The following is a 24,830-nucleotide window of genomic DNA, read 5'->3' as shown; positions in this document are numbered from 1 at the left end:
TATGGCTGTGATTTGTCTTCTCCACTTTTATAGGTAGAAGCACCCCATTGTTTAGACCTGTACGAACATTGGGGCTGGGATCTGCCTCTAGGGCGTCTGTATCTGCCCCTTTGTGGCCTGTCTGACACTGGAAAGGACCAATTCTTTGTAGGCCAGTGTCTGCTAAATCTTGGTGGCTGTACCTGTAAGAAATCCTTGACTGTTTGCATAGATTTAGCTTTGTCCTCCATTTTCTTTAACACCTCTTCTGCTTTAACACCAAACAAAACATCATGCTGTAATGGAGAATCTAATAATTTTGCTTTAACATGATCAGGTAGATTTTGTTCCTTTAACCAAGCATGCCTCCTAATGACAGAACCCGTAACTGCGGCCCTGCAGGAGGCCTCCAGAGAATCAAAACCACATTGCAAAGTATGCTTTCCAACTTGTTCAGCTGCATGCAATAAATCCTGCATTTCTTTGTTTTCTGCACATTCAGAATTTATCAATATTTTCTGTTTAAGCAGTGACAATATATTGTTGATATTTGAGCATATGAAACTGACAATTTAAAGCCCTTATAGTCAAGGTAGTAGAAGTGTAAATCTTTTTTCCCCATCTGTCTAGTGCCCTAGAATCCCTGTCAGAGGGCGTAGGGTTTTTTGCAGTGGAAGCCTTGACCCCTTTGGGACCCTGAGAGATAGTTTCTGGGTCAGCAGCGGGGTTTTTTAATAGGAATTTATGAGAGTCAGGAACCCTGTAGTACCTGTCCGGCTTAACAGGAGCTGGAGGTAAGGAGTCAGGGGTCAAACTGGACTCTGAAAATACATCATCTACAATGTCTAACACAGGTGGGATAGCTAGGGGCCTGTGTTGTGGTAGTAAAAGGAAGTCTCTGAGCCTTTTCTTAGATTTTGAATAATATTGGCTCTCCCAGTGGAAATGCTCCCTCATGGTATGTAAAGTTTCCCCAAAAGAATAATCCTCAGGAGGAGAGGCTGAAGGGATAGATTCTTCAGCATCAGAATCCTCATAGGGAGGAAGAGACTATTCCTGATCAGAAGAGGAATCAGATGAAATAGAAACCTGATCTGAAGATTCATATTCTGTCTCTTCCCTAGGCCTCTTATCAGGAGGGGGATGGGAACCCCTGATCAAAGTAATTAGGTCTTTGGAGATTTTGAGCATCTGTTTTTCAGGCATGGAGGCCTGTCCATGAGGCTGTTGTACTTGTTTCTTTGTCTTTAAAGGTGCTTTAGTCTTTGCCTTTGAAGCTGAAGTTGTTTTAACATATAATTGAGTAGGTCTGAAAACACCCTCAGAAGCCGATGCCTGCTCAGCGGCTCCAGACCCATCTGAGGGAATAGTTTCCGAAGGTCCAATACCTTGAGCTTCTAGCAGCCTGGTCAACACCACGTGGGTGTCGGTAGTGGCCTGCGAGTCTAAATTAGCGGTCGTCAGGGGCTGTGAAGGCACCTCACTGAGAACCGGCGAACCGGCAACTAGCTTAGAAGTAGCCTCGTTGTCAGTTTTGGACCTCCAATGACTGTCCTTTTCTTTGTGTTTCTTGTGAATTCCGGTAGTCGGATGGCTATCCAACGACATTGTATAGTTAAATCTTCTGCCAAAATGGTGAAATGCAAAATCGTGCCGATGCTTAATAGTGCGTTGGTTAAATCTAGCACAAAACCGACAACTAGCAATGTTGTGGACAGGGCCTAGGCAAGGAATGCAGTAAGTATGAAAGTCCTTATGAGGTATTTGCTTCCCACAAGAAATATAATTATTAACTTTTTCTGACATCGGTCTGGAGCAAGAAAAAAGTTTCCCCAACGGGGTACTTAGCTTTTAGTGAAGACTTTGGATCTGAAATTCGAACACGAAAATCTCAGGAGTCGGCCGACCGGCACTTGTAAACTGCCTTTGCTTCGGGCACCGCGTGGCAAGAAAGACTGAAGAAAATGGCGTCGGCTGCATCTTTTATACCCCTGGCGCACTGACATCAGGGAAGAGGCGACAGCAACCGATGCCAGACCTAGACTTTGGAATTCAGGCCGACTGAGGGTAGCTAGCCAGCAGGATAACCCAACTGTAATGACTGCAACAGTGAAACACGAAGAACATCCAGGACTGCAACAGTGAATACACTCAAACATCTACATTTATGGTAAGTGTACACAACTGTACTATGTTCTTCGTGTTTTACTGTTGCAGTCATCACACTTGGGTTGATTACCAAAGCTGAGGAAGGGTGGAGGCAGTCAAGAAATGTTAGGGCTGGCTAGCAGGCCTTGTAAGACTGCTGTAGCGAATCCAGCTCTGGATTTAGAAAAAGTAGGTAAGTGGTAATGCTTGGTGAAGGTGTGTACAGAACTTAAGGTTGCAGCTTCCAGGATGTCCCTGGTAGTGACTCCTCTAAGAAATGCTGTACAGGTTAAGGTAGCCCTAGTGGAATGAATTCTGATTCCCTGTGGGGAAGGCTTTCCAAGATGCTTGTAGCAGAAATGGATGCAGTGTGCTATCTATTTGGAAATGGTTTGCTTTGAAATGGCCTTGCCCTCTGCCCCTCTAGCAAAGCTGACTAACAGCTGGTCAGATTTTCTGAAAGGTTTAGTCCTGTCCAGGTAGAACCTGAGCTGTCTGTACATGTCCAAGGAGTGCAGGATCCTTTCCCCTTTATTCTGAGGATTAGGGAAAAAAGTTGGCAAATGGATGGATTGGTTTAAAGCCACAATGGATACCACTTTCGGCATAAATGATGGGTTAGTCCTGAGGGACACCCTGTCAGCATGGAAAATAATGAAGGGTTCCACAGCCATTAGTGCCTGTAACTCAGACACTCTTCTTGCTGAAGTGATGGCTAGTAGTAAGGCTGTTTTCCAAAAGAGGAATTTTAACTCTGTTGAAGCAGCAGGTTCAAAAGGGGGAAGCGTGAGCTTCTCCAGTACAAAGTTAAAGTCCCAGGCCGGGGTGGGAGCTCTCCTAGGGGGCCTTAAACTGTTAGCTCCTCTCAGGAACTGTTTGATGAGAGGATGAGAAAAAAGAGGTGGTTCAGTATTATAATGTGCTGAGATGGCAGAGGCATGAATCTTCATGGATGAGAAGGACAGGCCTCTGTGGAGCAGCTCTGCTAGGTAATCAAGGATTTGAGGTAAGTTGGGCATGGTTGTGTTCTATTCCTTGAGACTGGCTCCAAGAACAATATCTTTTCCACTTTTCAGCATAGGATTTCCTAGTACTAGGCCTTCTGGCTTCAAGGATGACATCCAGCACTTGTTTGCTGAGGGTTGCTGGTAGTGAATTTAGGGGATAAGCAAGGCTGCAAGCTTTAGGGTTTGCAGCTGTGGATGCAAAACCTGTCCCTCCTGCTGAGACAGCAGGGAAGGGGTCTGATGCAGGTGCCAGGGTGGCACTGCTGTCAGGCTGCGTAGGAGTGGGTACCAGTGCTGGCGTGGCCAGTCTGGGACAATCAGGATTGTCCTTGGCCTGTCCTGTTTGATCTTGTGTGGTACTTTTGAGAGGAGGGGCAGAGGAGGAAAGGCATAGATTGAGAGGTTTTCCCATGTAAAGGATAAGGCATCCACCTTCCAGGCTCTGCTGTGAGGATTCCAGGTGCAAAATTTGTTCAATTAGTGGTTTTGGGGGGAGGCAAAGAGGTCCACCTCCGGGTGTCCCCCACCTGTGGGTTAGAAGTTTGAATGAGTTGGGTTCCAGTTTCCACTTGTGTGGGTCCAGTAGATTTCTGCTTAAGTCATCTGCCAGTGAGTTTTGTTTGCCTGGCAGGAATTGAGCTTGCAGGTGCACTTGGTTGCTCAAGGCTATGTTCCACAGGGCCATGGCTAGCCTGCAGAGTGGGTAGGAATGAGTTACCCCTGCTTGTTTATGTACCACATAACTGTGGTGTTGTCAGTCTTTATCAGGAGCTGTCCTGGAAGGATAAGATATTTGAAGGCTGTCAGAGCATTCTGTACAGCTAACATCTCTTTTTGATTGATATGCAGGGGAATTTGCCCTGGGCTCCATTTTCCTTGAACACATTTGCCTGCCATGTGAGCGCCCAATGCATAGTCTGATGCATCTGTTGTCAGGGTTTGGTCGGCGAGGGGTTGAGTGAAAGGAAATCCCTTGTTGTGGTTGCATGCCTCTGCCACCAAAGGAACTCTGCCCTTAGACATGCTATGATAGGAATCACTGTTTCCAGGTCCTGAGAATGTTGACACCAGAGACTTTTTAAGTACCATTGAAGTTTCCTCATATGCAGCCTTGCATATGGAATTAGCAGAATGCATGAGGCCATGAACCCTAGGGCTTGCATTATTTTCCTTGAAGATAGCTGTTTTTTTGTGGCCATTAGATTGAAGTAGTTTGTCAAATAGATCTGTTTTTCTTGAATGAGGAATGCCACCTGGGAAGTTGTGGTCAAGCGTGCTCCCAGGAATACAATTGTTTGACTGGGCACCAGTTGTGATTTCTTTTCATTGATGGTGAGCCCCAGTGAAGTTAGGAGTCTTTTTACAAATGCCAGGTGCTGAAGAAGCAATTCCTTGACCTCCCACCTGAATCAGGCAATCATCAAAATATTGGTAAATTTGAATATTTCTCTGTCTGCAGTATGCAATGGCCGGAGCCAGGCACTTTGTGAATACCCTGGGAGCAGTAGATAAACCAAAGGGAAGTGCAGAGGACTGACAGTGCATAGATCCTGCCCTGAAACGTAGATATTTCTTGCAAGACTCCCTTATGGGGATGTGCAGATAAGCTTCTTTTAAGTCTAGGGTGACTAACCAGGCATCCTTGGCTAGCATAGCAAGAAGCTGTTGCAGCGTAAGCATTCTGAATTTTGGGACCTCCAGAAAGGTGCTGAGGATTGACAGATCCAGGATAGGGTGCCAAGAGCTCTCTTATTTGGGCACAAGGAACAGTCTGGAGTAGAAACCTTGTCCCCTTTGTTCTACTGGAGCAGGTTGAATAGCCCTGATACTGAGAAGGGAAAGTACTTGCTTTTGACCCTCTACCCACTGGTTTGGAGGAATGTCTGGCAACCCACTTGGGGTTGGCAGTGAGTGGAAATAGAATCTGTATCCCTGGGATACAATGTTTAGAACCCATCAGTCCCGAGTAATGGATATCCAGTTTTTTGCATGAAGAGCAAGCTTTCCTCCTAGGGGTGCAAGTACTTGGGCATGGTTGGGAAGGATGATTGAGAAGTCATTGTGAACATTTTCCATAAGGGGGTGGCTTACCACTCCATGTTTTTGAGGTGGGAGCACTCCATTGTTTAGATCTCTGCATACCCTGAGACTGTAGTCTTGGTGGTCTGTTTCCCCTGGGTTTGGACTGAGAAGGCCTGGAAGGGACTGCAAAGGCCCAGTTTTTAGAAGGCCAGTGCCTACTGAATCTAGGTGGCTGCACCTATAAGAAATCTTTGACAGTATGCATAGATTTTGCTTTTTCCTCCATCTTTTTAAGAACTTCTTCTGCTTTTGTGGCAAACAAACATTCCTGATTTAATGGAGCATCTAGTAATTTTGCTTTGACATGGTCTGGCAACATTTGTTCCTTCAGCCAAGCATGCCTTCTCAGTACAGACCCGGTGATTGCAACCCTGTAAGATGCTTCTAAGGCATCAAACCCACACTGCAAATTATGTTTACTAACTTGGTTTGCAGAATGCATTAACTCTTGTAAATCTTTATTTTCTGCACAATCTGGAAGTAACACCATGTTTTGTTTGATTAGTTCCATAATATGTTGCTGGTACTTCAACATGTGAAACTGGCAATTTAAAGCCCTAATAGCAAGAGTTGCAGAGGTATATACCTTTCATTCTGAACAAGACAAACAGGTTAAAATCACAAGCAAATCCAAATACACCTCTAAAACAGCAATAAAGAAAAGTCCCAACAGCCGAGAACAAGCACAAAAGTAAATGGCACTTCAGTGAATGAATAAATCCACTTCTTTATTTCCACAAATAAACGTAAAGTGCTTTTCATCTCACTGGTAGTGAGACTTCCTCAGACAAAAACTGAAATGTAGGATGCCTTATTTTAAACTAACCTAGATTACTAATTAACACTTCTTACATCAATAAAGCAATTAGTAACAAACAGTTTCAACATGGAGGCTTTCCCAACCTGATATTAAGCAGTAATACATTCATGTTGCCATTTTCAAAGGCAATAGAAAGCTTCTAAAATTCCTAAAATTCTAATAAAAGTTTTAAGGGGTATAGTAAACATGTTTTTTAGGCTAAGGTGGTTGGGTTAAATTATTAGAATTTTAGGAATTTTAGGAATAACCAAGGGAATGCAAATTTTCAAAGACAAGCCTCGGGCTACAAACTGAGGCAAGGTCTCCCCCAAGTGACCTACAATCCCTAGAGGTATATACCTTCTTAACCCATCTATCTAAATCTCTGGAATCCCTGTCTGAAGGGGTAGGGTTTCTGGCTGTAGAAGCCTTATTGCCCTTAGGTCCCTAAGAAATGGTCTCTGGATCCGCAGTAGGATTCTTAAAGAGAAAATTGTGAGAGTCAGGTACTCTGTAGTACCTGTCAGGTTTCCTAGGGGTTGGTGGTAAAGTGTCAGGAGTAAGACCGGATTCCATGAAGACATAATCTACAATATCCAGGACAGGGGGTATAGCTAGAGGCCTGTGCTGAGGCAAATCTAAAAATTCTCTAAGTCTCTTTTTGGACTGAGGATAGTCCTGGCATTTCCAGTGGAAATGCTCTCTTAAGGTAAGCAAGGTTTCACCAAAAGAAAAATCCTTTGGAGGGGAGGCAGAGAGAATGGAATCCTCTGCATCTGAATCTTCATAGGTAGATAAAGGTATGTCCTGGTAATCAGAAGGGTCAGAGTCATCGGACACCTGGTCTGTAGAATCAGAAGGAAAGTCAATTTTTTGTCTTTTAGCAGGGGAAGGCTGGCTTCCCCTAATTAGAGTAATAAGGTATTCTGCCATTCTAAGCATTTGTTTTTGTGGCAAGGGAGCTTGAGCATGTGCTTTTGTTGTCAGTTTTCTAGGTATAGTGCAAACTCTGGGCCTGAGAAACCCGGTAGTTTTAGCTACAAATCAAGTTGTCGGTTTAATATGAACATTGGTAGGTCGGAAAACACCCTCAGAAGCCAGTGCCTGCACAGCGGCTCTGGACCCATCCAAGGTAGAGACATCTGCAGGTTCCATAGTCGTAGAAGTATCTCACGGCATACTGGACTCCGAATGGATCTCAGTAGAGGCCTGTGAATCTGTAGAAGCGGGTATCAGGGGCTGCAAAAGCACCTCACTGAGTACCGGTGGACTGGTGAGTAGCTTAACGGAAGCATCGTCGGCAGTTTTGGACCTATGCTGTCTGTCTCTTGTCTTTATCCTTACATTTTTTCAGAAGATCGGTAGTCGGATGGCTTATCGAAGCCATTTTGGAATACGGAGAATGAGAGCGGAAGAATTTAGTAACAAAGATAGCCCAATGACGAATGGTTCAGGCGTTAAACAAGGCACAAAACCGACAGCGAGGAATGTTGTGGTCTGGGCCTAAACATATGATGCAGTAAGAATGAAAAGCTCTGTGAGGTATTTGCTTTCCACATTCAAGACAATTGTTAACTTTTTCTGACATCGGTTAGAGCAAGAAAAAAGGATCCCCAGTGGGGTACTTAGCTTTAGAAGACTTCAGGTCTGAAACTCGAAAAACAAAAATTTTAGGAAGCGGCCGACTGGCACTTGTGAACTGCTTCTGCTTTGGGCTCCTCCACAGCAAGAAAGACTGATATAATGGTGTTGGCTGCATGTTTTATACCCCTGATGACCTGACGTCATGGAAGAGGCGACAACATCCTACGCAGAAATCCCAAGACTCTGGTATTCAGGCCGACTGAGGGCTACCTGCAGGCATATAAGCCAAGTGTGATGATTGCAACAGTGAAACATGAACAACATCTGGTTTATGACACTGCATGTGACGTCCCACACACCAACAGCAACCATGCTTAAGTTTTTGTATAGGAGTCGATGTTCGGGTCACCTGAGGTGTAGAATCCCACAGTAAGAAAACTGCAACATGGGAATAGAAGGACATCTCTTGTTTACAAGATATTTACATATTTACAAATATTCAGAAATGTACAAATACATAGATACGCAAATCTGTTTTCATATTCTCCTTTACAATCATACTAAATGTTCATCCCTATTAAACCCCAACTCCTTTTTCCATATCTACCACCTGATTTTACTTAACATTGTTGCTAAAATCTGTTACCATTAAACATAATTTCTACCATTAAACATAATTTCATGTATTCTTTCATTCCATAAAACCCATACAATATAAAATAACTTTATCTATTCTTCAAACACATTCTTTACTTCAATTCTTAAAATACACATATTTATTCTTATCCATGTTTATGTTATCTACTTCTTTTACATCTTCAAAAAATCTTCTTTACATAGTTTTCTCTATAACTTTTCGATTTTTACATTTCAAAAACACATGTTCAGTTTTTTCTTAAGACAATGTAAATCACTTTTCTTTTAATATGGTGTATTTCCTTTTACTGGCAATTTATCGATTACCAGTCTCCTCAAAAAATCTGAACTTTCTACTATATGATTACACCATTTGCTTCTTATTTTTATAGCTTTAATTTTTTCATCTGTTAGATTTTCCGATGGTTTTGCATAGTAATGTTTTATCATTACATTCTTATACCATACTTTTCTGTCTTTTTTTATATCATCAACTTTTATTTTCCACAAAAAGTTTTTTTCTTGTAGCATTTTATTTCCCATTTCTGACTTTCTCTTTTTCTCTTTTACTTTTTTACCATACTCCAAAATTTATCATGCTTATATTTATACAATTTTATTACTAATCTTTTATCTTTTTCATTTAGCCACTTTAACATTTTATACAAATTAAAAAAATCAGCATATACTATTGAGTTCATTAACCCTAAACCTCCTTCCTCTTTATTTACGTACAAAACTCCTCTTTTTACTGCGTTTAATGTAGAACCCCATATAAGTGAAAAAAATATATGCAATAATTCCTTTTAAAACACTGTTGGCAGCATAAATACACTTGCTAAATATGCCATTTTCCCATCAGTACTGAATTTATTAAATAATCCTTTTCTCTGAATGACGACAGGCTTGTTTTATTTCTTCTATTGTTTTTTTTTTCACATTGAAGTCTACTTGCATCTTTATTCCACAAATTTTATAACACATAAATTTCATTCATTGTAAAATAAATACCTTCTATCTTTACTACATCACCTAAATCTTTATTTTTCTCTTTATTTAAAGCCATCACACCCCTATACACTCATTTTTGCAAATTATTGCTTCTTTTATCCAAATTTTTTTGTGCAATTGTTATGTCATCTACATATGTAAACAGAACTGGAATTTTTAATTCTTCAGGTGTTAGATACCACACCTCCTTCATGTTGTAATTTACTTCACTTACTATTACATTTATAACTAATGCAAAAAGTATACAACTCATTGGGCATCTCCGTCTTACACCATTCTTCATATGTGCTGCATGGTTTAACCAGCCATTTATAAGTAATTTATTCTATTATTACTATACACTGGCATACATAATTTCCTACCTCTCTCACTCATTTTATAGTCTTTCATTATTATCCATAAGAATTTAATTGTAACAATTGCCTTATTAACATCTCCTATTGTGAATTTTGCTTCTTCTTTTCAGTTCATAATATCATCAAAAATTTCTCTATCATTAATAATTCTTGACAACCCTTCCTCTTTATATTGCACACACACACACACACACACATACATATATATATATATATATACATATATATATATATATATATACATATATATATATATATATATATATATACATATATATATATATATATATATATATATATATATATATATACATATATATACATATATCTTTCATATATATACATATATCTTTCATAATATTTTCCATTTTATTTTCAAATCTCTTTTGTATTATTTTCATAAAGATCTTTTAATCATTATTATTCAATACTATTGGTCTCCAGTTTTTTAATTGTCTTCTATCCTCATTTTTCCATATGAATTTAAGTATTCTCTACATAACTCTTTATAAATAAAACCTTCATTTAGCCATTCATTCAAAATCTTTATTTTTTTTTTACCAATCCCTTAAATTTTTATACATTGCATACCCTATTCCATCTGGTCCTGCAGCCAACTTTATATTTAGTTATCCTAATAACTTATCTAGCTTATAATTTATCTGCCTCATTTAAAGAAAACTCCTTTTCCAACTCTTTATTCTCTTTTTGTGTTAACTTTTTTGCTTTCCATGTTTTTTCATTACCTTCTTTTTTGTTAAACATTTCTTATACATCTTATACACATTGTACTACACTATTCATTATCTTTTCCTGAGTTCTTACTATATCTCCTTTTTACATTTGTATCTCTCTCATTACACTAACATCTTCCTTTACTAATCTGCTTAAGTAATTCAATACTTTTCTTTTGCCTTGTAAAAATATCTTTGCTTATATAGCAATTCTTGTATTTTTTTTATTTCTTTTATATAATTTTTTGTTCTTTGTCAAAGTACTGTCTATCATTATGTTCTAAATCTTCCAATGCATTGTTATATGTTCTTTTATATTTTTCTTTCTCGACTTTTCTCATATCATATTAGCACTGTATATAACATTTTTTAAATATTTTTTCCTTAAATATCATTTGCCATTGTTCTCACGATAATATGATCATTCCACAACTGTGTTACTAAGCTCTTGTCTTTTTTATTATTCCATGTTTTCTTATTTATCCTTTTTATTCATTTGCCTATTTTTATATATTCCTTTATATCCAGCCATATTGCAAAATGATGAGAAAATCTGGTTTCAGCTGCCTCCCTGTCTCCTATAACTAAACCTTCAGATACTACAAAGTAATCTCTTTCAGCTCCCTACATTCCCCTTTTGTAAGTCCATGAATGATTTTTGTGCCAAAGGTTTAACTTACCACAGTTTATAACTTCTAAAATTTTTATATAATTTTCATTCTTTTTACACTTGCCTGTTAAATCACAATTAAAGTCTCCTGTTATTGTAATACTCATATTTATCACTACATAGTCTACAATCTGATGAAATAAGCTTTTCCTTTCTTTACAATAAGTATGAGCATATAATGTTATAATTCTATGTACTTGTTCTTCCCTTTTTAAATTTACAATGGTGAATCTTCCCATGTTTGCAAAAGTTACATCTAATATTTTACTGTATTTCTACAGAATACAGCTATCCAAGAATATCTCTCATTTCCCAAATCCCAGATTATCTTTCCTTCCCATAGTTTCTGTTTATAATATCGCTTCATTTATTAAAAATCTTCTATTTATATCTACGTCATATGTATTACACCACTCCAAAATCTCTATTCTTCTTACCATATTCTTAATACTATTCAAATTTACAGAAAGTGTCCAATTTTTTCATTTTTCCCTTTTCTTTAGAGTCATGGTTTCATATGTTCATAGCTAATTACTAGGCTAGCTTTATTAACAGGCCATTCTAAGCCTAGCAAATCTCCTTCCAAAGGTGAGAATCAAATGCTATATTGTGTGTCTGTGAGTCTAACACCTTAGCCAATATACAAATTCCCAATCAATAGCTGTATATATTCTTGTTCATCCATTTTCTTTCTTTTGTTTTCTTTTGTACTTATCCCATTATATTTTCCTTTTCTAACTTTTAACCTTTTGCCAATAGAAGTCTTTTTTCTTTAACTACCTCCCAACTTATCTCCTCTTCATCACTTATTTCAGAACCTTCTTCTATGTCCTGTTTATTATTCTCGTCTAATTTTTTATATTTCTGCTACTTCTAAAATGTCTTCTCTTTGTTCATTTTCTTCTCTTTCTTTTTCCTTACTCTTATTTTCATTTTTGCAATGCATCCATAAAAGTTCAATTTTATTTCATTTATAACATTTCACTTCACATTTTTCACATCATGCCCCAGTTCCCCACAAATACAGCAGTTTTTTTTGTCATCATTACTTATCAAACATCCTTCTTTTCCACAAAAAAAAAAAACATGATTTGAGTTGTCCTTGTCCCTAGTATTTTACAACACCCCTATTCCCCTCCACATTTATCATGCATGGTATATGTATACATTTTTCTTTTTCTATTTTTAACAAAATATTACAATCCCAGGCATCAGTTCATAAAACTGATTTGTCATAAGCTTTTATGATGTCCAGTACTTTTTTTAAACATTTTCAAATGTCCTTTCAAAATCTCTCTTTCTTCTTCTGTTTGAAATTGTACATTAATTTTCTTTTCTTCCCTGTTAAATGCTTTTATCACATAAAGATTCCATTGATCACAGTCTTTCTTTTTTCATATTCTTCAAGAAAAATTTCCATTGAAAAAACTCAAATATAATGTCACAAAATGTCTCTTTCTTAATAAAATGCTCTTGCTCACGTGCTTTTAAACCCAAACTGTCTCACAATTTATACCTGTCCATTTCTTTGTCTTCTTTACCTTGAATCCTTACCACATACTTCTGTTTTTTCATTTTCTTCTACCTTCTTTTCTGTTACTCTGCTTTTGCCTTCTTCTACTTTCTCTGCATGTTTTCATTTCCATCTCACTAGTATTCTTCAGGATTTTCTCCATAATGTCCTCTAGGAAATATGTCTTTCATTTTGTGGCTCACTCTGCACCACCATTTTTTAAGTAAATCATCCCACATCACTTTCAACTGGAGGGTTGTAATCATACATCCATCATTTGCTGATTCATCTCCATCAAACAAATTTCTTTGAGGCATCTCCTCAGAATCCTCCACACATCCTCCAGTCTTGATATTGCCTTTTTTCCTCCATTTCCTATCACCATTATCTCCTTCACTCTCCATCTGCCTCCTTGTTTCTCTGGGCTGTCTCTTCACCTGGAATGGAAACAGGAAGTGCTCCTACAAAATGGGTCTCACTCGCCGCAATGATGAGTAGGGGGGGCATTCCCAAATGACTAGCCCAAAATTCCTCTAGTTGTATAAATACCACCTCTGGTATCTACTGATAAGAGGCTACTAGCCTAGTGGGACTAACCTAGTTAACAAACGATAAATAAAAATTCAGTTTATAAAAAAAAGAATAACACTGCAATGAGATCTAAACTTCAGAATCTTGAATCCTTAAGGAAAACAGCATGGTAATGATCTTTCTTAAACACTGTTTTAATTGGGGCTGTATTCCCTTCCACCTCTATATGAATCTTTGCGATGCTACCAACTCCACACTATAATAAAACCAATACCACTGTACTTAAAAAAATGAAATTTATTTGTATTTCTGGCAGTATATGACAAAACTGGTTTATAATGCAAAGACTGTTTGATGAAGTTGGCCTTCCCTATTACAAATCACCGACTCCTATATTTTACCTATACAGAGCAGATAGCATCAGATGTTATATTGCATTTAGAAAATTTTAGTGGAGTAGCTTTTGTCAACAAGACAGGATGAGATATACGCATTAAGTGCTGACGTGACACTTACCAAAATACCAGATGAGGACTGCAGCGATGCCAAGAATGAGCAATGAGAATACAACACCTGTTACGATTCCAAACACTTTGCAACCTGTGAAAGGAAAAATGTACTGTTGATTTCATCTCCACAATTCACTTGACTAGATTTCAAGACAGTACAAGATAAGTTATACACCATGAATAAAGAAAAAGGCTAGTTTCCAATTTTTGTTATTTTCTGCAGTGGGCCCCAGACAGAACAGGGAAAAAGAAAAGGTACTAATAATAGTAAAAAATGTGCAGAGTTAACATATAAAGTTAAGTATTTGAGATATAAATATGTGTGTGTGTGTGTGTGCGTGTATGTGTGTGTGTGTGTGTGTGTGTGTATGTGTGTGTGTGTGTGTGTGTGTGTGTGTGTGTGTGTGTATATATATATATATATATATATATATATATATATATACATAGGTTTACTATCAAAATGTTGGACGTTAGTTCAGCAAACACGGAAAGTCGAACATTAGTTAGTCGATTTTCCATGTCGCCAAACATTAGGAGATTGAGATTACATATCATAGGTTCATAGGTTCATAGGTTCATAATAGGCTATCTGCCCTAGGGCATTTACAAGCCTAGCCAGAGTGTGTTTTGCTTTCACCACCCATTTTAAATGAATTTTGCTATGCCCTTTTTCGAGGTTAGTATATTGTGCCTCTGTCTAACAGTGACACAGAAGTGATACCCAGAGTAAATCTACGCTCTCCCATCCACTCATCAAGATTCCTCTTGAAGAGAGTCAATGAGGGACTCTGCCTAACCTGGACTGGGATTTTATTCCAGAGTGAAGGGAGCCTCTGGGTTATGAATCTGTCCCTCCAGCATGTCCTATTTATTTCAGTGCTGAGGTTCAAGTCTCTCAAGCATGTAGCTCGATGGGATTTAGATTTTCTGAGGTGCAGCATGTCCATTAATTCCGGGTTGGACATGGCTTTATATGTCAGGCACAGATCGCCTCTGAGCAGGCGGTATGCCACTGAGTAGAGCTGGAGTTTCTTTAACCGGGCAGCATATGGCATCTGTTTGAGCCCTTTGATCCTCTTGGTGAGGTACTTTTGGGGTCTTTCCAGTTGCTGCAGGTGTCTGGTAAGGTACATCCCAAAAGGGGCATTGTACTCAATTATGGGCCTGATGAGGGATGAGTAAAGAGGCACGATGACCTCCCCTGATCTAGATGTGAATCCCTTCATGATTAGGTGGGCTATATAAAATGTTTTTCTAACCACTTTGGCCACGTGGTTGTCGAATGAGAGATTGCTATCAACTTGGGTCCCCAAGTCCCTAATTACTTCTTCCATACTTAATGGATTACCATCTATGTGGTAATTTGTGGGCACTTTGTTTTTGCCGAAGGGGATGACTATACACTTTTTGGCGTTTAGCTTGAGGCCATGGCTCTGGCACCAGTTGTCAGTTTCTATGAGACCCTTTTGTAGGATGCTTGTGTCGGCTGGAGAGTCGAATATGGTGCCCAGTTTGCAGTCATCTGCGAACTTGGTCAATCACAGTCCTTCCGCGTTGGCCTGTTCCTCCGAGAAATATATACTGAACAAGAGAGGTCCCAGGACTGAGCCTTGTGGGACGCCACTTGTAACTGGTTTGGAGTCTGACATGGCTCCAGCAATTTTACCCATGTGGTTTCTGTCCTTGAGCCAGTTTGCAACCCATCTAGTGACATAGGGGTTTATATTTAAGCTGGTGAGCTTATCTATAATGCCCGAGTGGGATATTGTATCGAAGGCTTTTGTGAGGTCCAGGTAGGCTGTGTGGACCACCTTCCCCTTGTCAATGGCCTTGGTGACTGTTTCAAATAAATCAACCAGGTTTAAGAGGCAGAATATGCCCTTAACAAAGCCGAACTGGGTAGGATCCAGTGTCTGTAGGTCCCCAATATCTTTATTTATGAGGTCCATGATGATCCTTTCCATAGCTTTGCAGACCAAGCTAGACAGGCTTATGGGGCGATAGTTTCCAGGATCCGTTGAGGCACCACCTTTGTGGAGAGGGACCACTGTTGCTGTACGCCACTCTTTGGGTACATATCCTGTAGTTAGGCTGAGATTGAACAGTAGTTTTATGTTTGGGTTTAGTTCTTCTTGGAGTTCATGTAGGAAGCAGCCCGGGACACCGTCTGGTCCCATTGATACTGTGTTTTTTGCTTTGGAGAGGGCGGCTCTTACCTGAGCATCTGAGATGTTAGGGGGGCACCATTCTGCTGGGATAGATATTTGCCCTTTTGGTGGGGAAGGGGGGGGGGGTTTGCCCTGAGCCTGTCAGCTAGGATGTTGGCAATGTCTGTGGGTTCGGTGTATTTTTTGTCATTTTGGACTAATTCTGAGCATATCTGTGAATTCCCACCCAGGTTCCTAACATAACTAAAGAAAGCCTTGTGATTATCCTTAGTGTCCTGTGCAATTTTTCTCTCGAAGCTGGCCTTAGACGATTTTATGAGTGCCCGTAGTTTTTTGCTAATACTGATCAGAGATGCCTTCCCTTTTTGGGATTTTGCTCTATCATGTAGTAGCTTCCTCCTTCTATTGTATAGTTTGTTTATGGCTGGGGTCCACCAGACAGGACGCCTGCCTTTGGAGGATTGGGTCTTGGTTTTGTTTGGGATTGCATGATCCATGCATTCCTGAAGGTGTTCATAGAATGCGTTTATAAAGGATTCTGCGGTCTGGGCCGTATTTTCCACAGACCAGGGGGCTTTGAAGGATTCCACACTCGGTTTTGAGGTGAATATCAGTGAACATATGTTTGCACCTACACTGCCATCATGCATCAATTTTGATATAAATGTCGAATCTGTTGATGTCAATCAACTAAGTTGACATTTTCACTCATTAGTATTCATGCAGGATGCCATCATTTTCGGACTATCGACCGTTCGTGTATATGAACGTCAATATTTTGATAGTAAATAACCTATATATATATATATATATATATATATATATATATATATATATATATATATATATATATATATATATATATATATATATATATACACACACACACACACACACACACATATATATATATATATATATATATATATATATATATGCATCTGTACATCAGACATAATGTCAATGTTTGCAATTTTTTTGTTATAGTACTATAGTATACTATGTTACACAGGCCTACAGCCTCCTATGATACTAGCCTGGGACCTGCTATTGCTAAACATAGGATAACATACCCTATTTCCTGCCTAATTGTTAACCAGTACTTTACATGTTTTAATATTTGGAACTGGTCTGACATTTGAAGGAAGTTTATTCAACATTCCTCCTGCCTTACACATAAAACTCCTTTTCATCATCGTGCTGTGAAAACTGGGAATTATAATCAGTATGTTGTTCCTGGCATTAGGTTCATGTGAATAAATGTGACTGCAGAAGTGGCTGCCAACTGATCATTGTTGGAGCATTTGTATATCATTATCAGATCTCATCTAGGCATCCTACAGCTGACTGCCTTGTCTGTCTTTTATGTTTGGTCTTAAAAATAATTTCCTAACCTGCTCTATAACACACTATGATGTTTTCCTTCCCCAACTTCCCTTAGAAAACAGAAATTTGGAAAAATTGGGTCTATCGCCACCTAAAAATAATACCTATTTTTTTCTACTCCTAATGTGTTACTTTTGTGTTTTTCTTGTTTGATCTCTCCTACATTTCTAATTCTCCTACCTTCTCCCTGTCCAGCCTTATAAAAGCCATAACAGGGTGTCCTTATATGGACATTCTCAGAGAGAATAAATGAATATAACAAGATTTGATAAGCTGCAGACCAGCTGTGCTGAGCCATAGCTAGCACAGTATCTCAGGCAAAGTTATCAAGAGATTAGCACAGGTTTGCATTTTCTGCCCATTGTTGAAATAGATGACAGTATTCATGACATTACAAATACACAGAATTTTCTGCAGATAACTATACACATTTCATACCAGTTTACTTTGATTCAGATTTGGAAAAGTGTAATACTAGGCATTCCCTCAAAAGGGTGAGTAGTTCTGAAACCAGCTGTGCTTATTCTCACTTTGATGATATAAATACTGGAGTAGTGGTATGATTCATATATTCTTGTTGCACATCTAAGAGTGGGAGTATGAATACCTCTCTACCACATTAGAAAGTTTTTTTATCAAGGAAAGCAATATACATGTAGCTCTTTTTTTATTTCAGAACCACCAGGGTCATAAAGCTGTGCTACTGTCATTTGCAGCTACATTTTTTCTCTAACCTGGGGTAAAAAAAGAAATAAAGACTGCTTAAGTGTTCTTAGTTTCAGGGTGAAAAAGCCACAGAAGTACAGTTGTGTACACTTACCATAAATGTAGATGTTTGAGTGTATTCACTGTTGCAGTCATTACATTTGGGTTATCTGCCTGCAGGTGGCCCACAGCCGGCCTGAGTATCAAAGTCTTGGATCCCTGCATCGAATGCTGTCTCCTCTTCCATGACGTCAGGTCATCAGGGGTATAAAGCATGCAGCCAATGCCATTACATCAGTTTTTCTTGCCCCAGATGTCAGGTGCCCCCACAATGGGAAGCAAATGTATATAAGGTTATACCTCCAACAAAAAGCAAATACACCAGAAAGCTGAAATACACTAAACAAGAAGAAAGGTATAGCCAAGAGAAGTCAGGGGGCTGGAGGGAGGGTAACCAGGACTGCAACAGTGAATACACTCAAACATCTACATTTATGCTAAGTGTACACAACTGTACTATGTTCTTAGTGTTCTTAGTGTTTCACTGTTGCAGTCACTACATTTGGGTAGATTCCCAAAGCTAAGAAAGGTAGGAGGAAGTTAGAGAACATTAGGACCAGCTATTAGGCCCTGCAAGACTGCAGTGGCAAAACCAGCTCTGGATTTAGAAAAAATAGGCAAGTGGTAATGCTTGGTGAAAGTATGTACAGAGCTCCAGGTAGCAGCTTCTAGGATGTCCCTTTTAGGGACACCTCTGAGAAAGGCTGTAGATGTCGATGCAGCCCTGGTGGAATGTGATCTAGTCTCCTGTGAGGTAGGTTTTCCATGGTGCTTATAGCAGAAATGAATGCAATGGCCTATCCACTTAGAAATGGTTTGCTTTGAAATGGCCTTCCCCTCTGCACCTGCAGCAAACACAACTAGCAGCTGATCAGTTTTTCTGAGAGGCTTAGTCCTGTCCAAATAAAGTCTAAGTTGTCTGTGCACGTCCAAAGAGTGCAGTATTCACTCTCCTTTGTTCTGTGGATTAGGAAAAAAGGTTGGCAAATGAATGGACTGATTAAGGGCCACACTGGATACCACCTTAGGCATAAATGAAGGGTTGGTCCTGAGGGACACCCTGTATGCATGGACGATAATGAAGAGCTCCACTGCCATGAGGGCCTGTAATTCAGACACTCTTCCTGCTGAAGTGATGGCTAGAAGGAAGGCTGTTTTCCAAGAAAGGAATTTCAACTCTGCAGTTGCAGCTGGCTCAAAAGGAGATAGAGTGAGCTTTTCCAATACAAAGTTAAGGTCCCAGGCTGGAGTAGGGGCTCTCCTGGGTGGTCTTACATTTTTGGCCCCTCTGAGGAACTGTTTCAGTAGGAGGTGAGAGAAAAGGGGTGGCTCAGTATTATAATGTGCTGAAATGGCTGAGGCATGAATTTTAATTGATGAGAAGGAAAGGCCCCTGTGGAGCATCTCTGTTAAGTATTGAAGAATATGCGGTAAGCTGGGCACTGTTGTGCCCATCCCCTGAGTCTGGCTCCAGGAACAGTATCTTTTCCACTTTTTAGCATAGGATTTTCTAGTATAGGCCTCCTTGCCTCCAGAATGACATCTAGCACCTGCTTACTGAGGGATGCTATTGGAGAGCTCAGGGAATTAGCCAGGCTGTAAGGTTCAGGGTTTGAAGCTGGGGGTGCAGAATCTGGCCCTCCTGCTGGGACAGCACAGAAGGGGTCTGAGGCAGGTGCCATGGTTCCAGCAGTGACATACTGCACAAGAGGGGGTACCAGTGCTGGCGTGGCCAGTCTGGTGCAATCACTGTTGTCCTTGGTTTGTCCTGTTTGATCTTTAGCAGAACTTTTGAGAGGAGAGGCAGAGGGGGAAAGGCATAAAGTGAGAGGCTTTCCCAGGTGATGGACAGGGCATCCACTTTCCAAGCTTGACTGTGGGGAATCCTTGTGTAGAATGTGTCCAATTGGTAGTTCTGAGGGGAGGCAAACAGGTCTATCTCTGGGATCCCTCATTTCTTTCTCAAAATGTTGAATATCTTTGGTTCCAGTTTCCACTCGTGTGGGTCAATGAGATTTCTGCTTAGGTCATCTGCCAGTGAATTTAGCTTGCCTGGTAGGAATTGAGCTTGTAGGTGCACTTGGTGGCTCAAGGCTGTCCACAGAGCCATGGCTAGTCTGCAGAGAGGATATGAGTGGGTTCCCCCCTGCTTGTTTATGTACCACGTAACAGTGGTGTTGTCTGTCTTTACCAATAATTGTCCTGGAAGAATGTGGTCCGTGAAGGCTGTCAGGGAATTCTGCACAGCTAACATTTCTTTTTGATTGACATGCAGGTGCATTTGACTCAGGTTCCATTTGCCTTGAATGCACTGCCCTGCCAAGTGAGCCCCCCATGCATAGTCTGATAAGTCTGTTGTTAGGGTTTGGGCAGCAGGGGATAGAGTGAATGGCAGTCCCTTGTTGTGGTAGCAGTCCTCTGCCCACCAAAGGAACAGTACAGTTTTGTACCTACCATAAATGTAGATGTTCGAGTGCTAATACAGCTACAGTCATAACAGATGGGTTTTCCTGCCGTCAGGCGGGTCCTCGGTCGGCTGAATTCTAAAGTCTAGGTCCGGCGTCAGTTGTCGTCGCTTCCTCCCTGACTTCAGTGCGACAAGGGTATAAAAGATCCAGCCGACGCCATTTTCTTCAGTTTTTCTTGCCCCAGATGTCAGGTGCCCCCAGAAGGAAGGCAATACATAAAATTATGTAATAATGCAATGCAATATAATCAAAAAACAGTAGTTGCAAGCAAATACACCATAAAAGAATACCCCAAACAAGTTGTATGAGGAGGTGATAGCCATTAGGCCTTTCCCAAGAGGGGAAGGGGGGAAGGAAACCTGGACTGCAACTGTATTAGCACTCGAACATCTACATTTATGGTAGGTACAAAACTGTACTATGTTCATCGTGCATACAGCTGCAGTCATAACAGATGGGTAGAATCCCAAAGCTATAAAAGGGGTGGTAGGCACTAGGTGGAACTAGGAGAAGCCAGGATGCCTGCAAGACTGCAGTGGCAAAGCCTGCTCTAGATTTGGAGTATAATGGTAGGTGATAGTGCTTGGAGAAGGTATGTACGGAAGTCCAAGTGGCTGCTTCCAAAATATCTTTGGTAGGAACCCCCCTGAGGAAAGCTGCAGAGGTAGCTGTGGCCCTTGTGGAGTGGGATCTGATGCCTGCAGGTACAGATTTACCATGAAAAGAGTAACAAAAGCGTATACAGTGGGCTATCCACTTTGAGATTGTCTGTTTGGAAATAGGCTTCCCTTGAGCTCCTGCAGCATAGGACACAAAGAGTTGCTCAAATTTTCTGAAAGGTTTTGTTCTGTCCAAATAATAACGCAGCTGTCTGTGAATGTCCAAGGAATGTAGTAGTCTTTCCCCTTTGTTTTGAGGATTAGGGTAGAAGGTAGGTAAGTGGATAGCCTGATTCAAGGCTATCCTGGATACTACCTTTGGCATAAAGGACGGATTGGTTCATAAGGTAACTCTGTCCTGATGGAAAATGATGAAAGGCTGCACAGCCATGAGGGCTTGTAGTTCTGAAACCCTGCAAGCTGAAGTGATTGCCAGGAGGAAGGCTGTTTTCCAAGACAAGTATTGCAGTTCTGTTGAAGCAGCTGGCTCAAAAGGAGGCAAGGTCAGTTTTTCTAGTATGAAATTGAGGTCCCAAGCAGGTACTGGTTGTTTCCTTGGGGTTTTTATATTCTTAGCCCCTCTGAGGAACTGTCAAGAGGGGGTGAGAGAATAAAGGAGGATCAGTGTTGTATTCCGCAGAAATGGCTGAGGCATGGATTTTGATGGAGGAGAATGAAAGTCCATTGCTTAGCATCTCAGCCAGGTACTGTAATATTTGGGGTAAATTCAGTATTCCAGGATTCTGTCCCTTTTTCTCATTCCAGGCACAAAACCGTTTCCATTTTGCAGAGTAGGCTTTTCTTGTAGAAGGTCTTCTGGCCTCCAAAATGACATCCTGCACCTCCTTGGAGAGTAGAGCCTGTTGTGAATTTAAGGAATCTTCCATGCGGCTAGATTGTTTTCAGCTGACTGTGAATAGTTTTGAAGTTGTGCTGAGTCAGTAGAAGAGGCATTAGAGGCAGGATCCATGGTGGGGAATGCGTCAGGCTTTTCAGGAGTGGGTACCAGTGTTGTCTTGACCAGTCTGGAGCAATGAGAATCATCTTTGGTCTGTCTGCTCTGGTTTTTAATAGAACTTTGGGCAGCAGAGGGAGAGGTGGAAAGGCATAAACTGTCATTGTTGCCCAACTGAAGGATAGTGCGTCCACTTTCCAGGCCTGTGGATGAAAGGTCCTTGAGCAGAATTTTGCCAATTGGTGATTTCTGTGGGAGGCAAAGAGATCTATGTCTGGCGTTCCCCATGCTTGAGTTATCTTTGTGAAAACTTGAGGATGCAACTTCCATTCGTGTGGATCTGTCATATTTCTGCTTAGGTTGTCTGCCAGTGTGTTTTCCTTGCCTGGCAGGTACTGTGCTTGAAGCTCGATTTGTAATTCCAGAGCCATGTTCCAAAGAGACATGGCTTGCCTGCATAGGGGGTATGCCTGCATAGGGGGTATGAATGGGTACCTCCCTGTTTGTTTATGTACCACATTACTGTGGTGTTGTCCGTCCTTATCAATAGCTGGCCTGGATGCAGTAGGTCTTTGAAAGCTAAAATAGCATTTATTACTGCTAGCATTTCCTTCTGATTGATGTGTAGGTGCTTTTCTTTTTGGGACCATTTGCCCTGAATGCACCGATCTGTCATGTGTGCCCCCCAGGCGTAGTCCGAGGCGTCTGTTGTGATGATTTGATTTGCTTGAGGCTTGCAGAATGGGAGACCTGTGTTTCTTTGGCATGCTTGAGCCCACCACAGAAATTCCTTTTGAAGACATGGAATTAGTGGTATTACTGTTTCCAAACTGTGGCTGTGTTGAGACCATAGGTTTTTTAGGTACCACTGAAGTTTCCTCATATGCAGCTTTGCACATGGGATTAGTAGGATGCAAGATGCCATGAATCCCAGAGCCTGCAGGATTTTCCTTGCAGTCAGCCTGGTGAAAGTTGCCAGTTTTCTGAAGTATTGAGTTAGTTGCCCTTGTTTCTCTGGTGTGAGGTAGGCCATCTGGGTGTTTGTATCCAAGCTGGCACCCAGGAAAATTATTGTTTGAGAGGGTATTAGCCTTGATTTCTTTTTGTTGACTGTGTATCCCAGAGAATTCAACAACATTATTACAAACGCCAGATGTTTCATAAGTATGTGCTTGTCCACTTGGATCAGGCAGTCGTCCAGATATGGGTATATTTGTATCCATTGAAGTCTGCAGTAGGCGATTACTGATGCCAGGCATTTTGTGAACACTCTGGGCACAGTAGATAAGCCAAAGGGCAATGCAGAGAATTGATAATGGGTTGAACCTGCAAGAAATCTGACGTATCTTCTGCAATCTTGTCTAATTGGGACATGCAGGTATGCCTCCTTGAGGTCCAATGTTACCAGCCAAGACTCCTTGCCCAGCATGGGAAGAAGCTGCTGTAATGTGAGCATCTTGAATTTTGGCATGAGTAAAAATGTGTTTAGGATGGATAGGTCCAAAATAGGTCTCCAATCTTTTCCCTTCCTTGGTACCAGGAATAGTCTGGAATAAAATCCTTGACCCTGTTCTTGTACAGGTACCTCTTGAATAGCTTTCATGTCCATGAGATCTGAAATTTGTTTTTGTGCCTCTGCCCTTTGATTGTGTGGCAGGTTTGGCATGCCTCTCATTTTTGGAAGGGTGTGAAAGTGAAATCTGTAGCCTCTGTCTATAATGTCCAGAATCCATTTGTCTTTTGTGACAATATGCCAATTTTTTGAAAATAATGCCAGTTTTCCACCTAAAGGTGCTGCCATTTGAGCCTTGCTTGGCATGCAAAGGGGAAAGTCATTGGTTCTGCTTTCTGAATGGCTGTGAACTATCCTCACCACCTCTTTGTGTGGGTGTTTGCCATTGTCTGCCTCTAAATGATCCTTGAGATTGCCCTCTGCCCCTCGGGCACCTGTATCTACCTCTTTGGGGTCTGTCCGTGGCTGGAAAGGACCAATTTTTGGAAGGCCAATTTCTACTGAAACGTGGAGGTTGTACCTGTAGGAAATCTTTTACTGTTTGCATTGATTTTGCCTTCTCCTCCATTTTCTTTAATACCTCCTCAGCTTTAACACCAAACAATACATCTTTTGCAGAGGGCATCTAGTAATTTAGCTTTGACATGATCTGGTAAGGTTTGCTCTTTGAGCCAGGCATGTCTACGTATGACTGATCCTGTAACAGCAGCTCTACATGAGGCCTCTAAAGCATCAAAACCACATTGCAAGGTATGTTTACCCACTTGTTCTGCACTATGTATCAAATCCTGCAACTCCTTCAAGTCTGGTTGTTCAGGTTGTGACATTTTGTTTCTCAACTGCGATAACAGAAATTGCTGGTACTTTAACATATGGAACTGACAGTTTAATGCCCTCATGGTTAAGGTGGCCGAGGTGTAAACCTTTTTCCCCCACCTCTCCAAAGCTCTGGAATCTCTATCTGAAGGTAATGGATTTTTAGCAGTGGAGGCCTTAATTCCCTTGGGACCCTGTGATACAGTTTCTGGGTCAGCCGCATGGCTTTTGTATAGGAATTGGTGTGAGTCAGGAACCCGGTAATACCTGTCAGGCTTGACGGGAGCTGGAGGTAAAGAATCTGGGTTAAGGCAGGCCTCCGAATACACATCATCTAGGATGTCTAAGACAGGAGGTATAGCCAGAGGCCTGTGCTGAGGGAGCAAGAGGAAATCCCTAAGCCTTTTCTTGGAGTCTGAGTACTCTTGGCCTTCCCAGTGGAAGTGTTCCCTCAGGGTATGTAAGGTTGCCCCAAAAGAGTAATCCTCAGGAGGGGAGACAGAAGGAATGGACTCCTCTGCATCAGAATCTTCAAAAG

At 40.7% G+C, this 24,830-nt stretch overlaps 1 protein-coding gene across 1 annotated transcript in view; it reads right to left on the bottom strand.

Annotated features, from left to right (window-relative positions):
- Positions 1-12,923, bottom strand: part of TMPRSS2 (transmembrane serine protease 2) — a 396,349-nt gene extending 383,426 nt beyond the window's left edge. Inside the window, exon 1 of the mRNA XM_044071951.1 lies at positions 12,788-12,923. Coding sequence (XP_043927886.1) covers positions 12,788-12,923 — 136 coding nt within the window. The remainder of the gene's footprint in view (positions 1-12,787) is intronic.
- Between the last annotated feature and the right edge of the window lie 11,907 nt (positions 12,924-24,830).

This window comes from Protopterus annectens, chromosome 5.part0 (genome assembly GCF_019279795.1).
Source record: "Protopterus annectens isolate FY-2018-M chromosome 5.part0, PAN1.0, whole genome shotgun sequence".
Taxonomy (NCBI): Eukaryota; Metazoa; Chordata; order Ceratodontiformes; family Protopteridae; genus Protopterus; species Protopterus annectens.
Note: the sequence above shows the minus strand (reverse complement) of the source record. Positions and strands in the feature narration are given on the sequence as shown.